We start from the raw sequence: 16633 nt of genomic DNA on the forward strand, positions 1-16633 counted from the left end.
CTGAAAAATATCAACTTCTAAAACCTTAGTAGAGAAAGAAAACCACAAAGAGTAAAAATGACAAGGGAGTAAAGAGAGGCAGTGAGTACCACAGAAACCAAGAGAGGAAACAGATTTATAAATAAGTTATCAGTGGAAAATGTTGCCGAATAAAACTGAAGTTGGTGTTGGTGTCCTCCGTCATAGCAGTTTCAGTACACTAATGATAGCAGAAACTTGTCCACTGTGGGTAAAGTAGTAAGTGAGAATGAAGAAACAGAGACAGTGAGGACTATGCTTAAAGAAGGGTGGTTGTTTATAGAGAAAGACAAGTTTTACAGGAATTAGTGTCTATGTTTTTCTATTTTCTTTAGGTCTTTTTTAATTTGTTTGTTTAAGTAAGTGTATAGGCTTCAGAGACAGAATCAAAAGACAAGGAAAGACTGAAACACAGAAGAAAAGAATTCAGGATTTGAGCAGAAGTCTTTAAGGAGATGAGAAGGAATAAGAGAGATAGATGACATATACAAGTACAGGCAGCCCTCTGTATCCATGGCTTCTGCATCTACAAATACTGGAAAACCAACTATGGGCCTTGGGTATCTGCATATTCTGATACCTCAAGCAGGTCCTGAAACCCCTCTCTCTCAAATACCTAGGGATGACTGTATCTTCCAGTAGAGGCAAAGCTGATACTTTCTCTATGAAGGAAAGGAAGTGAAAGACCTAAGAGAAGGTAGTGATAAACTTGTAAGCCTGAGAACAGGAATCAAAGGAGTTCATTTCTGATAACACACTCAGACCTACCATATATGACTATGTACTATATCACTCTAATGGGCATCATTTACAATGAAATAGGTTATGGTATATAAAATATATATGTAAATTTCTAAATCAGTTTGTTAACTTACCTTCCATAACATCCTTTTCTATTATTTTGACTGCCTCTGTTTGATTATTTGTCTGTTGCTTACGAATAGATGTTTTCTTAAATTTATTTACCATACATTCCTAGAAAACAAAATACAAAGAATCCAAGAAGTTTTTAGTGAGTATGTAGTATAGGCCCAGCACCATGCTTGGCCTATGAAAAGTAATAGTACCTGTTATATAAAACTGGTGAATGTTTTCAAGGAGCTTACAATCTAATTGAAAGGACTATAATGAAATACCAGGAAACTGCAAAAAGTATTTACTTTTCAAGATGTATTAATATTTTAGGCATATAGAGAGAGAGAGATCAAAGACAGCTGGAATAGGCAAGAGATCTCAGAGCAAGTGAATACTTAAGTCCTAAATGACAGGAATCAGTTGAACAAAATTACAGAAAGAAATTTAATTAAGGTAACACAATTCTCCAAGGATCACTGTACTTCTAACCTTCTAACAATTCCATCTCTTTTGCCCAAATTAATTTCAAGTACAGTTAGCAGTCCAGCTTCAGCCCTGATCCAAACTACCCTACCCTTCTCCAAGTCACTTCTACTTACACTATCACTCAGGGCTCTTCTACTTAATAGTGTCATCTGTGTGTGTGCGTCTAATTTCCAATTTCTGTTAGTTCACTAAAGGGAATGTCTGTGTCTTCAGTGTCTTCAGGTGCTGTGCCTGCATAGCACCTACTCTTAAGTATTCAAGAGAAACTGTTGACTGATGACCACACTCTGATAAAGGACGCCAAACAAACAGGCGCTCTGGCTCTGAATTCAATTCAGACTTCCATTTATTGAAAGTCACTAAACTGCTCTCAGCAAAATCTTTTAGGATAAAGACAAATCGGTATATTGAAGTGAAATATGAAGAAAAATACCCAGCACAACACCAGGTGCATAGAAGACTGTTAATAGATGACAGCTGATTTGGTATCAATAAATAGCTGTTAAAGGAATTTTCCTGACACCTCTGTCAGAAACTTCTGTAAAAAATGTAAAATGTACTCTCAAATCACAAATCTACAATCTATGAAAGAGGAATTCACATGTACTTCTAAACTAATTTTAACACAACCTTTTTTAAGTGAACAGTAAATTGAATTCTTAGAAACATAAAACAGGAGAACTATGGGTAATGATGAAAATTTAAGAAATTCAAATGTCAGATCAAGTGCCTCTCACTTCAAAAATAACTACTTACATGCAAAAACTCCATAACCACTTTATCAAATTTGGTTTGTTTTTGAATATGATCTAATGTTTCCTGATGTGAAGGACTTTCCAGATGGAGTTCAATATCTTTTTCTTCAAATGTTCGAAATTTACAAAATGAACATGTGAATGCCATTCTGTAAAGGGAAAAAAAGTGTTTGTTTAAATATTACCTTATTTACTTAGAAAGCATTCATAAGACTATCCCAATGAAATCAATTTTACCAGCATAAATGATTTCCTCTCTTCTAAGTAATGGTTGATTTAAATCAAGCTCAAGTCAGAAAAAAAAATAGCATTTAAGTACTTGTCTGGACAACACTGTCATCATACTAATTGGCATTTCTGGACCACACTGGAGTTACTGGGTATGAAAAACAGAATCAGTGGATCTATTTCATCTAACCCTAACTATCCACTTCAAGTCTAGATCAGAAAGCCAAAGCAAACTTCAAGCAGTATCAAGTTCCAAAGTTCCACTAACGTTACACTCTTGTATCTTCAACCTTCCAAATCACTGAAGTAGAAACAAACGTAGGTAGGACACCAGAAAACCATAACTCACTCTATTAGAGCTCTTAGATGATCAAAAATCAATTCAGGATGACTAACAGGCCTGGACTGGACATATGCACTCATTGAAAAGCTCAAGAGTCACTCCAGAATGAATTTTCCCTTTTCTCCCATTTAATTATTCTTACCTCATATATCCCTGTTACTTCCTTTTCTTCAAATTATGACAATAGTCTCTTAATGGGTTTCTTTATCTTGAGTCTCCATTTTCCACCTAATTCCTTAGAGTACTATTATATTTATTTTCCTGAGTAAGAGTATAGAATCTGAAATCTACTGCTGGGTTTATTTCTTAGCATCTTTATGTGACTTTAGGCAACTTAAATTCCCTGGGCCTTAGTTTTCTAATCTTAACGAGGTGAGAACCCTCACAGAGCATCCTCACATTTTGGTCTTCCACGGGGTTGGGGATATGGAGGCTGTGTAGAAAAGGTGGTGATTTTAGAACCAATTCACTATGCATATCAAGGGATGACTGTAAATATCAAAAAATCAAAAATCATTCCTATATATCTTTAATCAATCCTTTTCATTTGACTCTCAGGAATTTTTTCACATCACAGTTAATTTATCTGCCTTTTCTAAGAAACATGTTTAGGTGTTTTTTTTGTTTTATTTGATGCTTAAACATAGTATTTTATTGATTCTAAGACATATTTTTCCTGATCGCATTTCTGAAATCAGTCTGTATCATAAAATTAATGAAATATCACAATCTCTTTTGGCCAGATAGATTATTGCTTGTGCACATAGAAAAACCAGGAATTCTAGCTGTAAAATCTATATAGAGTGATTGTCAGTGGCTTGAAAGTCTCAAGGACAGTGATAAAGCATTCTTTTAGACCTTGAGGAGCAAATCGTTAAGGAGGAGGTGGACAGTAGCAAACTAAACATATCTGTCAATATCCTTGAGACAGGTATCAAACACAGGCTAACTCTACATAACTGTAGAGTAACTGTAATACCAGGTTAAAACACCAACAATAATAAATTTTTTTAAAATACAGTCTTTTTAAAAATTTGATTTTTAAAATCTTTTATAAAATATAACATTGTGTAAGTTTAAGATGTACAACATAATTATTTGATATATGTATATATTATGAAATGATGAACACTATGAGTTTAGTTACTGTCCAGCACCTCACTAGTTGTAATTTTTTTCTTATGATGAGAACCTTGAAGATCTACTCTCTTAGCAATTTCAAATATATAACACAGTATTGTTAACAACAGTCATCATCTGTACAATATATCCCCAGAACTTATTTATCATTTAATGGAAGTTTGTACCTTTTGGCCACCTTTACTCAATTTTCCCACCCTCAAATCCTAGAAACAGTTTTTTAATGAGTCCAATTTTCTGACTCTACTGAGCACAAACCTGTATCCATCTCCGTATTTCTCACTGTTTTTTTCTCTTCTGCGTCTTTGTTTCTCTCGCCGAGCTTCAATTCGCCGCTTTTCTTCTTCTTCATTTTTAGGATCAGTTTTTGCTAGGGAATCAGACAAAAAAGTTAAAACTAAAAATCACGTCTCCATTCTCCTTTTCCAGTCCCCAATTCATAAACTACAGACAGATGACTTATTTGGTGGTCATTATCTAAACTGAACTCACCAGAAAAATCAGAGTTTGAGATTACTCAATATTTCTGAAACTTCATTCACATGAGTACCTTCATCATAAATTTTGTCTATTTACTTCTCACCTATGTTTATTATTTGCTACATTATTTTTCTCTAGATCCACTCATTTTTTAATCTTCATTTTAAGTAATAATATCCACATTACCTAAAATAATTTTGAATTATCACACCTTGGAAAACATTTGACAAATAACCCGACCTTGCATGGAAGTGGAAAAACAATGACCACTAGAGAGAGCACCTTGGATGCAAAAACTCAATATTATAGCAGCTTTCTTAAAATTTCTTAAAATGAATAAAAGCAGGTTCTTCCTCTTTTTCTCAAAATATGTCTTAATGTGAATACACAAAATGTACTATTTTAGCCATTTCAAAGTGTACAATTTAGTGACATTAAGTTTATCACAAGGTCATGCAACCATCACCACTATTTAGTTCCAGAACTTTTTAATCAGTCCAAAGAGAAGTCACTAAAGCACCTGGTAAAACTACTAATCTGCTTTCTGTCTCTACAGATTTTCCTATCCTGGATATTGCATATAAAAGGAAGGATACAATATGTGGCCTTTTTTGTCTGGTTTCTTTTATTTAGCATAATGTCTTCAAGGCTCTTCCATGTGTTGTACCATGTATCAGTACAGCCTTCCTTTTTAAAGCTCAATAATATTTCATTGTGCAAATACATCACATTGCCTTTTCATTCATTCATCTGCTGATGAACATGTGGATTGTTTCAACCTTTTGACAACTGTGAATAATGCTGCTATGAACATTTGTACACAAGTTTTTTGGTTGAATACTTCTTTTCAGTTCTTTTAAGTACATATCTAGAAATGGAACTGAACCACCAAACTGTTCCCCACAACAGCCACACCATTTTATATTTTCATAGTAATGTATAAGGGTTCTAATTTCCCCACATTATCATCACTTGTTATTTTCTCTCTTTTTTTTTTAAGACCATCAACTTCATATGTGATAGGAAGTGATATCTCATATTAAAGGAAAAAAAGGTTCTTTCTTATAATATAGTTAATTTTAGACTTTAAAAAAATACTCATCTGCCCTCCAACTTTTCCTTTTAGTTATTGTTTATCCATTTGGATTACCTTTGGAAAAATATCTAATACAAAATCATGAACACCTGGGGATTCATGAACTTAACAATAAACAAATATTAAGTATCTGCTATGCATACAGCAGGATGTCTCAAAACCATATAAACTCAATACCTTAAAATTCAGTATCTAGATTATTTTTCATCATTTTATAAGAGGTTAAACATACGTTCCTATTTTACTAATCATTTTCAATATCCTCTTTCAGTTTCCCTCAAACCCTCACTCTATGGAAAAAATTGGTTGTATATGACCTTAAACTAGAAGCAATTTCATTTTCCTTTCACATGCTAAAGCTGATACACACTGTACCTCTATCCAAACGACTGAATATGATTCCTTTCCTACTGCATTTCAACAAATCATACAGTCTATATATTACAGCAAAGCAAGACTTCTTATTCCTGAACACTCAGCAGTTACCATTCAGAATGCCCACCTCACGCCTGACAGTGAAAACCTGATTTGACTACAGAATTTTGGTTTCATTCTTTAGTTATATACTACACTACTCTCAAGTTTTGTTTAAAAGAAAAAAAGAAGTTAAGTCACATATATCTGCTTTAGTGACAAATAAGTATCTATATCAAACTTTGTAATATTTATTTAACTATACCTGCAAAATATACCTTTGAAATCTATCCGAAGATCAACTGAATTGCCTATTCTAGTAATATTTAGAGTACACAATTCAGTAAATAACAATCCATCAAGTAACAGTATAAAACTTATTCCTACTAACACACACTCTAATCAGGTTTCCAGAATTCCAGAATATTGTTATTTTTTATTAAATAATATAGATGTCCAATGCAAAGCATGGCAGGAAAGTAGATTTTAAAATAGTATTTAAAATGTTACTGAGTTTTGGACTATAATTCATAATTTTGAGGAAAAAATCCAATATTTACAATTTCAAATATCATATTTTTGATATGATACATTAAAATGTCTGCAATATTCTAATTATTTTAAAAAAGTTGTTTTAAATAAGGATAATATAATACAAAGTAATTTTCCATTACAATCACATGGATCTTTACCTGAAGGGTCTCTAGAGTAAGACTTGCCCTGAATAAACCCTGGCTTTGCCAGTTGTTTGATCCAGGCGGCAAATTTATCTGTTCTGTTCCTGTTTTTTTCAGCTGTAGAGGGTTTGGTACACTACCTACACCTGAGCAGGCTGATGTGAGAATTACATAAGCAATGTCTGTTATGCCCTTACCACACTGCTGCCTCGTATGCAGTAAGCATTCAGTTAAGTGCTAGTTTACTAACAATTACACACACAATCTTTCTGTCAAACTGGATACATGTATTAATCCTGAAGTGATTTAAATAGAAATGAAATTCAAAGAACAAAATAAATATACTGCCAGTATCCAAAAATATACAAAAAACATGTTTTAAAGTAGGACTTATCTAGGCCTCCTTGCTTCTTCCCTTCCATTCTTTTTTAAATAATTATTTGAAGGCTATCATGACTTGTTTAGCACCTCCAACATCAAAGGAAGTAATAAATTCATCTTAACAATTAATGTATCTTATTTTTTAAACTGGACGCAAGGCTGTTTTAAAAATTAGATCACAAAAATTTGAAATATTCATTCATTACAATGATCTTCACCTTGCCCAGTCCCAATAACAGGTAATCAAATATTAAATCTAAAGAGGAGAGAAATTTTTAATCCCTTGTAATGTCACCTAATTTGGAAAGATAAAATACTTTTCAATCATCAAGGGAAAAATAAAATAAATATAAAAAACAAAACATAATTCAATGTACAGTCAAAAATGGTAAAGTATCTATTGTACAGTATTTGCTATTATGTTTTCACAACGAATGCTGAAAAAGACCCTTACCTTTTATTTATGTATATTCTTGACAATCTATTTTGATCAAATGCACTTGATTTCATTTAGAGATATATTACAAAGTTAAATAAAATACAGTAACAGAAAGTAACAATAATCCAGCTCAAATGTTTAAGATTTATTAAGACATAATTCATACCATATGATTCACCCTTTTGAAGTATGTAATCAATGTTTTTCAGAACATTCACAGATATGCACAAACATCACCTTGATCAACTCTAGAACATTTTCATCACCTCACGAAGAAATCTGGAATCTTGTTATTTATTTCTCCTTATACACCCCACAGCCCAAAGCAACCACTAATCTACTTTCTAACCCTATAGATTTCTGTATTCTAGACTTCCAAATGAAAAGAATCATATATGTGGACTTTTGTGACTAGTTTCTTTCATTTTATTAACCTTTTCAAGGTTCATTTAAGTTCCAGCATATATCAGTAGTTCATCTTAAGGCTGGAAAATATTCTACTGTATGGACGAATCACATTTTGTTTAACCATTCATCCACTGATGAGCATCTGGGTTGTTTACACCTCTGGCTACTCTGAATAATGATGTTATGTGTATCTGTACATACATTTTTGTGTAGACATATGTTTTCATATTTCTTGATACATACCTAACAGTGGAACTACTGAACCATATGGTAATTTGTTTAATCATTTGAGGAACTGTTTTCCAAAGTGCCTGGACCATTTTACATTCCCACCAATGGTATATGAAGATTTCTCCACATCCTTGCTAAGGCCTGTTATTATCTTTTCGATTCTAGTCATTCAGGTAAGTAAAAGTGGTCAATCTCACATGGTCTTGATTTTAGAATCCCAGAGATGGGGGAGCCTGGTGGGCTGCCGTCTATGGGGTCGCTCAGTCAGACACGACTGAAGCGACTTAGAAGCAGCAGCAGCAACTAACTGTTGAGCACTTTTTCATGGGCTTATTGGCTATCTGTATATCTTTTGGGGGAGAAAATGTCTGTTCAGATGCTTTTTTCAAATGGGCTATTTGTCTTTTTATTGAATTTAAAAATTCTATATATTCTAGATACAAGTCTCTTAGAGGTATAATTTGCAAATGTTTTCTCCTTCTCTGTGAGCTATCTTTTCACTTTCTTAATGTGTCCTCTGAAGCACAAAAGTTTTTAATTTTGATAAAATCCAGTTTCACTGTTGTTTGGTCAATAAGTTGTGTCCAACTCTTTTGTGACTGTGGACTATTGCCCACCAGGCTCTTTTGTTCACGGAATTTCCCAGGCAAGAATATTGGAGTGGGTTGCCATTTTTCTTCTCCAGGGGAGCTTCCTGACCTAGGGATCAAACCTGCGTCTCCTGCACTGGCAGGCAGATCCTTTACTGCTAAGCCACCAGTGAAGCCTAAAGTCCAATTTGCCTGTTTATCATTTGGTTGCTCTTTTAGTGTCAGATGAATTTCTTGCCAAATCCAAAGTCATGAAGACTTACTCTTGTTTTCTTTTGAGAGTTTTATAGTTCTAGCCCTTGCATTTAGGTGTTGTATGTTAGTTCGTGCATGTGGCTATCCAGTTGTTCCAGCAGCGTGGAAAAGACTATTCTCTCCTCACTAAATAATTTTGACATCTTGGCTAAAAAAAACCATTTTACCATAGATTTATGAGTTTATCTCTGGACTCTCGATTCTATTCCGTTGATCTATATGTCTGTCCTTGTGCCAGTACCAGTCTGTCTTAATTACTATGGCTTTGCAGTTAAGCTTTGAAATCATGAAGCAGTGCTCTTTCTGTTCTTCTTTTCTTAGGATTGTTTGGCTATTGTAGGTTCCTTGCAATTCCCTATGAATTTTTGAATCAACTTGTGAATTTTTGCAAATAAATCAGGTGACATTCTGACAGGAATTGGGCTGAACCAGTAGATCAGTCTGGGGAGTATTACCATCTTAACATTAAGTCTTCTGGTCTGTGAACATTTATTTAGTATCCCATTTATTTAGATCTTCTTTAATTTCTTTTAACAATGTTTTATAGTTTTCAAAGTATAAGTTTTGTACTTCTTTTGTTAAATTTATTCCTGAGTATTTACTTCTTGATGCTACCATGAATTGTTTTCTTAATTTCACTTTCAGACTGGCTCTTAATTTTTAACAATGTAAAAATGGAAGCATGATTATCTCTAGGAATAATGCCCAGAAGACAAAAGGCAAATTAATTTTCTAGAACATATAGCTTTTCCTGGCACCAAGGATGATGAAAAATTTCTTGCCTTTGACCTCATGAAAGAGACTCTATGTAACGTAATATACTACTTCCTCAATAATTATCCAACAATAAATATAACACCCAAGAAAGGAATCCAAATCAAAATCATGTGTAAGATCTTTTTAAAAATATAGATGTTCTGGTTCCACCCTAAGTCAAGATTTAGGGAAAAGGGGTGAATCAGGGCATGTGAATTTATAAGTATCTTTTGGTAATTTTGATATCCATGACTACAGATCTAATTTCTACAACTGTAATTATTGTATAATTTGTCTACATAAACATGAAAAAATTATTTAAATGCACTGAGTTAAAAAAAATAATGAAAACTGCCTTGAACCACAGCAATTATGTTTTCCAACTTACTGGGTGATTTGCTGAGGCTCATCTTCTCCACGGGTTTTGCTAGCTTGGGTTTCTTGATAAAGGTTCCACCAGGCTTATTAAATGGTTGCATCATTTTTCTCTTTATTCCTCTTGCAGCAGCAACTGTCACATTGGTGGGTTTGTTTTGATAGTCAACAACAATTCCAGGTCTATGAATGCTTCCAAAATCACTCATATGCTGCAAATTTGTGAAATCAAGAAATATTAGCACAATATCCAAAGAAAAAGTATGAATTCATATATAAATTACATTTTATCTATCTAGAATTTTTCAAATGAAAATTCCTCAGAATGTAACTAAATTTTACAAGTCCACTCTAAATACACTGAAAAATTCTGTAAATTATTACAGGAACTCAAATCCAGTGAATCAGTATTTTTATTTCCACAAGAACAAATATGGATATTTCCTATTGTTTGATTCTTATGATTCAAAATTACTTGAGATCATAAACAACATTATGTGCCTGTCAGAATATTACCACTTGTACAACTCTCTGACAACTCCTCTTCAGAGTTCCTAATCGATGTTTTCCCATGAAAAGACCTTAAAAGAAATCTTTACTAAAACCTGGCTTAAAACTAAGATACACAAAGAAGACCATATCTGAAGTTTGAAGTTAAAAAAGATCCAGAAATGATTTAGGATTTCTCCCTGTTGAAAAAGGGATGAGAAGGCGAGATGGAACATTAGTATGAAATAGGAGAGTTAAAGCATAACCATGCATCAACTTCCAAGACACACTTCAGATAAAGAATTGCATCTGGCGTTCCATTCACATCCTTACCTAGAGAAACATATTCTCACCCAGAAGCCCAAGAAGCAAAAGTTTACAGACGAAGAGTCATGCAACCAAACGACTCTTTGTGTCCTTTCTTCTCGTCGTTAACAAAACCCACTATACCAAGAAGCCACATGTTCATACAAATTTATTCTACTAACCTTACTTTTAGAAGATAAAGATTGAGGAGTAATCTGAAGAGAAGGATCCAATGGGAATTGTACAAGTGAAGATTAAAAAGGAAAAACCTATTGGTTCATCTATTTCATTAACAGGAAGAAAGAAAGAAAAGTCGACTTCGACTAGAATGGTGAAAACAAAGTACAGGAATACCTGTTTTTCTATCATGAAAACAAAATTGGCATTTCAAGTGTCTTTGAGGAAAAAATCGTTTGCCTAAAGTAATATACAGCATGGAAAACATTAAGAGTTTTCCAAATTTTCAAACTGGAGTAGATTTTCAATTTCAAAATCCAAAGCCTATTATCCCAACTATTTTCAATTAATCTACAACCATAAAGCATGGCAGAACAGCAACATACTAGTTGCTTACATCTGTATATTATGCTTAGGAATACCTATCTAACCTTGAATAAATTAAGTGTTTCCAGGTGATTTAAATAGTTACATCAGAAAAATCTTTATTAATTATCCATTAAAGGTGCAATGCATTTTACATAAGTAACGAGTAACTGTTAAAAATGCAAAATTTCTACACAAGTATGACAAACTATGCTGATGTACCAAAGATTAGTGAGCAGTCAAAAATATGTGCCCTACTACGTTTTCTTAATAGAAGCACTTTCCTCTGCAAAGAGAATATTAAGAGCAACTGACTTCCAAAAAAAAAAAAAACAATTCTTACATGATGGCAAAAATACAATATTCTTTATAAATCAAACTACATAATAACTCCACAATCTATGTACACTTCCTAGGTAAAATTTCTTGTCAGTCAAGTTACCTAAGAATGTAAAGGCATAACCTTTATACTACATATCCTGAAATTAAATATTTGAAGACTAGCATATTTATTCATTTAAGCAGTAATTTATAAAATATTACTTCCTGGGAAGAAGCCATAGACATGTTTCTATAGGGAGGAAATTATTTCTCAACAGTAAAACTAGTGACAGAGGTAAGACAGAACACCCAGCAAATAGAACATACTGTAAGAGAGTGAGTTAGCAAAATTATACTGACCACAACTCATCTACAATCTACTATACATATCAACTTCCTCACCACGTAAACCTGGCTAAAGTACCCTCAGCTATCACCAACTGTTAGTCTCTCTTGTGTTTAATGTGAAATATGAAGCTTTGAAGAATTTCTATGTGCCGGAGTTTAGCAGCAAAGTATATACGTGTTATCATACATTGCACCTTTAACCTACTCAGAAACTCCAAAAGGGTTCATTACCTTTAAAATAATCCAAGAACTGTCCCACTAGCAAAACTGCTAGTGTTTACAAGGAAAAATGCAACTCCTTTTAACCCCTTTTAGACCAAACCTAATATCCTCACCTTTTTAATAAAGGGAGATTTAGCAAAACTATATGAACAGTCATCTCACACTGCCATGTATTTTCTAAGGTACTGGGAAAACTTTTACAGGCAACCTAAAAATTATGCTTATGACTCAGCTTTTGCTTCAAAATACACTGGGATGAACAGTGTTTATTCTAGTTGAAAACCATGGTCTTGAAAGGGTTTAAAAGAGTGACTAGTGAAAAGAATCTGAAAAGATTCTGTTGTACTTACTCCTCGGCCTCGGCCTCTGCCTGTTGATGGTCCTCCAAAAGCATCATAGTTTCTGCTTCCAAACGTACTTTCAGGATAAGCAGGCGTTCCTCTCCCCCGAGAGCCTACAGGTGCAGGCTTCATATGGGGTGAAGAAAAACTGCTGTAGGAAGAGTAATTCTCTCTTCCTCTGTCCTCCATAAACCCAGGCCTCAATTTTGAACGGGAGTAAGGTGCTTCCCAGCTAGACCCGCCCTGGTTTCTACCTCCGAAAGAGTCAAGGCTATTCCGGTAGGAGCTCTCAAATCGACCACCATAACTACCTCCGAAGCGGCTTTGTTCGGGTTCATTAAAACCATAGCCAGATCTGTACAGATCTCGCCCACCCAGAGAAGACCTGGAGTCGTAAGACTCATAAGGTCCAAACCTGGAAGAGTTGCACAGTGAGGGAAAAAACAAAAGTAAGCTTACTAATGTTAGACAATTCAAAAGACAAATTATCAGATGACATTTATCAACTAAAATTCATTTATACCATACTGGTTTGCAGTTCTACTTTTATTCACACTTGATTAGGGCTGGGCAGTTCAACATGAGACCAGATAGAAAGCTATCTGAGTCAGTGTTTAAATATGAATTGAGTTAAGTAACCTTAGCTTAAATATCTGCTTTTTGGCAGCTATTTTATTAGAAAAGATTTGTCTGTCATTATTTAAGCCCAGCCCTAGTCTTGGAAAAAGTCATTTGTTAAAGTTCACAGACGACTCAAACTTTCTTTGAACCCATCTCTAATACTGTAAAATACAAAATATTTACAACATTTTGGCTTTCAATAGGGACACAAATTGAAGACTACAAAGATGCAGGCTACTTGTGACACAGAAGAGATCCTTTTGCACCCACAATAATCTATATGACAAAACTGCTTCAGTATGTCTACAGCAGTCAAAATTGGGAGAATTATCTGGTTATACAATTTAACAACCTGCTAAACTTTGGTTAACGTTAATAATCAATTCTTAGTCACTTTCACTTGTATACTAATAAATCTACAAATCTAGAAGAATAAGCACATAAAACAGAACATAAAAGACCACCAATATATACCCTTTGCATATGAATCTTCAAGGCAGATTAGAAAGAATACATTTTATAATGTCTTCAATTATTTGAAAAATTATTCCCTATCTTCAATTATTTGGAAATTATTCCCTATTATCACATGAAATTATCACATAAAGCTACTCTAAAAAAGGGAGCACACAGTCTCCTTAAGGTTTTAATAGAGTCAACAGAAGAAACAAATCATACTTCTCACCAAAGCATGGATTACAAAAGTTGCTTATCTTACAACATAGTTTTATAAAGGCCCACAATTACATGAGATAAATTATAACATCTACATAGTTCACACATATTACATTTACAGTGTAACAGGGCAGCAACTGATAAAGTAAAATATTTAAATGTGTTACATTACTTCAATTATTTATCACTAAATAGAAGGCACTTTACTTCTGAATCCTAGTAACCATATAAAAATCATTCCTCCTTTCAACTACATTTTTCAAAATATCTATCACATAAGCAAAATTGTTGTATCTATTTTCCTGATTTTTCTCTACTATAAACCATAATGGCACACTTAAGCAGGAAAAAGGAAAGTAAGCATCATTCAATCCATCCTTAAGGAAACCAGATCCTTCAATTTATGAAGAAGGACAATACTTTCAAAAAGTTTCCTAACTAGTTTTACTTATATCAATATTCAGTAGGAATCTCTGCATCTCCTTGGCCTAAAATGTGGTCAACCCTAAAGCCTAAAGCAGTTCAGCTAGGTTTAAGCTTTACACAGCATCAACAATGAAACATAAGTACAATCAAAACTGTACTGCATTAAAATAAACAAAGATATTGTATTCATTCATGGCTTTAATATAAAGCTCCTAGTCTAGACCACAAGCGTTTCTGGCATAAGTAGAACCTGCCAATAAATAACCTAAACATGATTTAAAGAATATTTTTATTATTACAATATGCTCTTGTAACTCACATTAAAACTAAAATTAAAAGAATAACTATCTTAAATGTTTCTTACAAACTGAGTGTTGCTAAACAGGTTGGGTTAATTTCATTTTAGTCAAAGACTGTTTTGCTACTCTATAAAGCACTCCACATTAGTAAATACATTTTTGAAAAATCATAAGAAAAAGCTTCACAAATAATATTTCCAATAATATTTTTATATCATTTGTTTAGGGCATTTTGACTGACAAGGAGTTAAAAAAAATCACTGCTAAAGACAGAAAATCTTACTCTAGTATAATGAAATAATGGTTTTCCTAAAGTAATGTCTGCCAATGATGTTGAGACAGTTTTTATAACCATTAACACCTTTAAACATTTAAGGTGATTATTCAGTTCTAAATATAGTTTAAGTATCATAACATTCCTAAAGAATACTTAAATCATCTAGAATCTTATAGTCATCTACTTATTTGGCTAAGTGATGAAGCAATTTACCTGCTACCCCCACCACCACCACTGTGATTGTCCATGCCATATGACTGGTTTAGGTAGGAGTCCATGGATCTTTGACCCCCATAGGATCCATGGCCATAGTCACGATCCATCCCTATAAAGAGTTTAAAAAGAAAAAAAATTAAATGATGCTCACCTTTACTGGCACTCAAAAGAAGAATTTTTAGATAAACATCCTTGAATGCCAGACCTCCGTAAGATCCAGGGCCATAATCACGATCCATTCCTAAAAGATAGTTAATAACAAAAAGTCAGTAAAATACCATTCTCTTCAGGAATCTTTGTATAAAACACAAGATATTCATATCAGTCACCTGAAATGATAATTCATTGTTAACATTAGCTAAATTCACACTAGAAACTGAGGGAAAAACCATACAGATTATAATCTAATGAAAAACCGATCTGCTAATGAAATCTAATTTTTTTAAAAAAGCTATCAACTAAAAAGTTCAACATTAAAATTACCTTCAATTCAGCCAATATTTACACGACAAGGGTACTACCATAGGGCCCTATGTCATATAATCTACTGAAAAATCAGATTTGCCAATAAGACCTGATTAAAAAAAACCTATCAACTAAAAAGTTCTATATTAAAATTATCTTCAATTTAGCCAATATTTACGTGACTTAGGATACTACCATAGGGTCCTATGTCAGGTGCTACAATAGTACATAGTTAATAATTCCTATTCTCAAGAAAATAAGGTATTTAATAATGTTAAAAGGAAAAAAAAATTTGTAGTATCGTTTTCTGCATCTGCTGCTGTTGCTAAGTCACTTCAGTCGTGTCCGACTCTGTGCGACCCCATAAACGGCAGCCCACCAGACTCCCCCATCCCTGGGATCCTCCAGGCCCCAGGCAAAAATACTGGAATGGGTTGCCATTTCCTTCTCCAACGCATGAAAGTGAAAAGTGAAAGTGAAGTCGCTCAGTCGTGTCGGACTGTTCGCGACCCCGTGGACTGCAGCCCACCAGGCTCCATGGAATTTTCCAGGCAAGAGTACTGGAGTGGGTTGTCATTGCCTTCTCCTTTCTGCATCTAACTCCTCTCAAAACATCTAAAAATCCGAGGCAGCCTCATTTTAAATATGCCCAATTGAAATAGTTCATACAGTAATTGAAATAGATATTTTTAAAAAGTAAAATCAGAGTGGGGCCATTATGTGATACTCTGCATATAAATAATGACTCAAATATTTAAATCCTCAAATAGTTTGAATAAAGGGAATGAATGTGAATTCTAGCAATGTAAACACTAAAAAAATTATAATCAAAGCACTAAGTGTATTTAATTACAATTCCTATAATTCCACCTACATCTCCACCTCTGACATAAAAAACAAATACAACAAAAAAGGTAATAAAATGAATTTACTATGATCATAAAATTGAAAAAAATTTAAAAACCGGTTACCTTGTATTTCCTATAAAGTCCTTTAAAAGTCTTCATTTATCACCCTCTCCAAGTTTTATGTACTAAGAGTATACACAAAGCAAGTACATTTATTTTTAATTTTTTAAAAACACTAAATTTTAATTATAATTACATAAATATTCTGGTCCTAACAACAAAATCTTGCAGCTTTAAACCTGAAAGCAA

At 33.5% G+C, this 16633-nt stretch overlaps 1 protein-coding gene across 3 annotated transcripts in view; it reads right to left on the reverse strand.

Annotated features, from left to right (window-relative positions):
* ZNF326 (zinc finger protein 326) overlaps positions 1-16633 on the reverse strand; it is a 36553-nt gene that overhangs the window by 10936 nt on the left and 8984 nt on the right. For 2 of the 3 annotated variants that reach the window (XM_052637521.1, XM_052637524.1), the window contains 7 exons: positions 15217-15252; positions 15009-15120; positions 12507-12912; positions 9941-10139; positions 4084-4195; positions 2116-2263; positions 894-993 (listed from right to left, as the gene is read on the reverse strand). In XM_052637521.1, coding sequence (XP_052493481.1) covers positions 894-993; positions 2116-2263; positions 4084-4195; positions 9941-10139; positions 12507-12912; positions 15009-15120; positions 15217-15252 — 1113 coding nt within the window. The remainder of the gene's footprint in view (positions 1-893; positions 994-2115; positions 2264-4083; positions 4196-9940; positions 10140-12506; positions 12913-15008; positions 15121-15216; positions 15253-16633) is intronic. The other variant, XM_052637523.1, reaches the window with a different exon arrangement.

Source organism: Budorcas taxicolor, chromosome 3, assembly GCF_023091745.1.
Source record: "Budorcas taxicolor isolate Tak-1 chromosome 3, Takin1.1, whole genome shotgun sequence".
Taxonomy (NCBI): Eukaryota; Metazoa; Chordata; class Mammalia; order Artiodactyla; family Bovidae; genus Budorcas; species Budorcas taxicolor.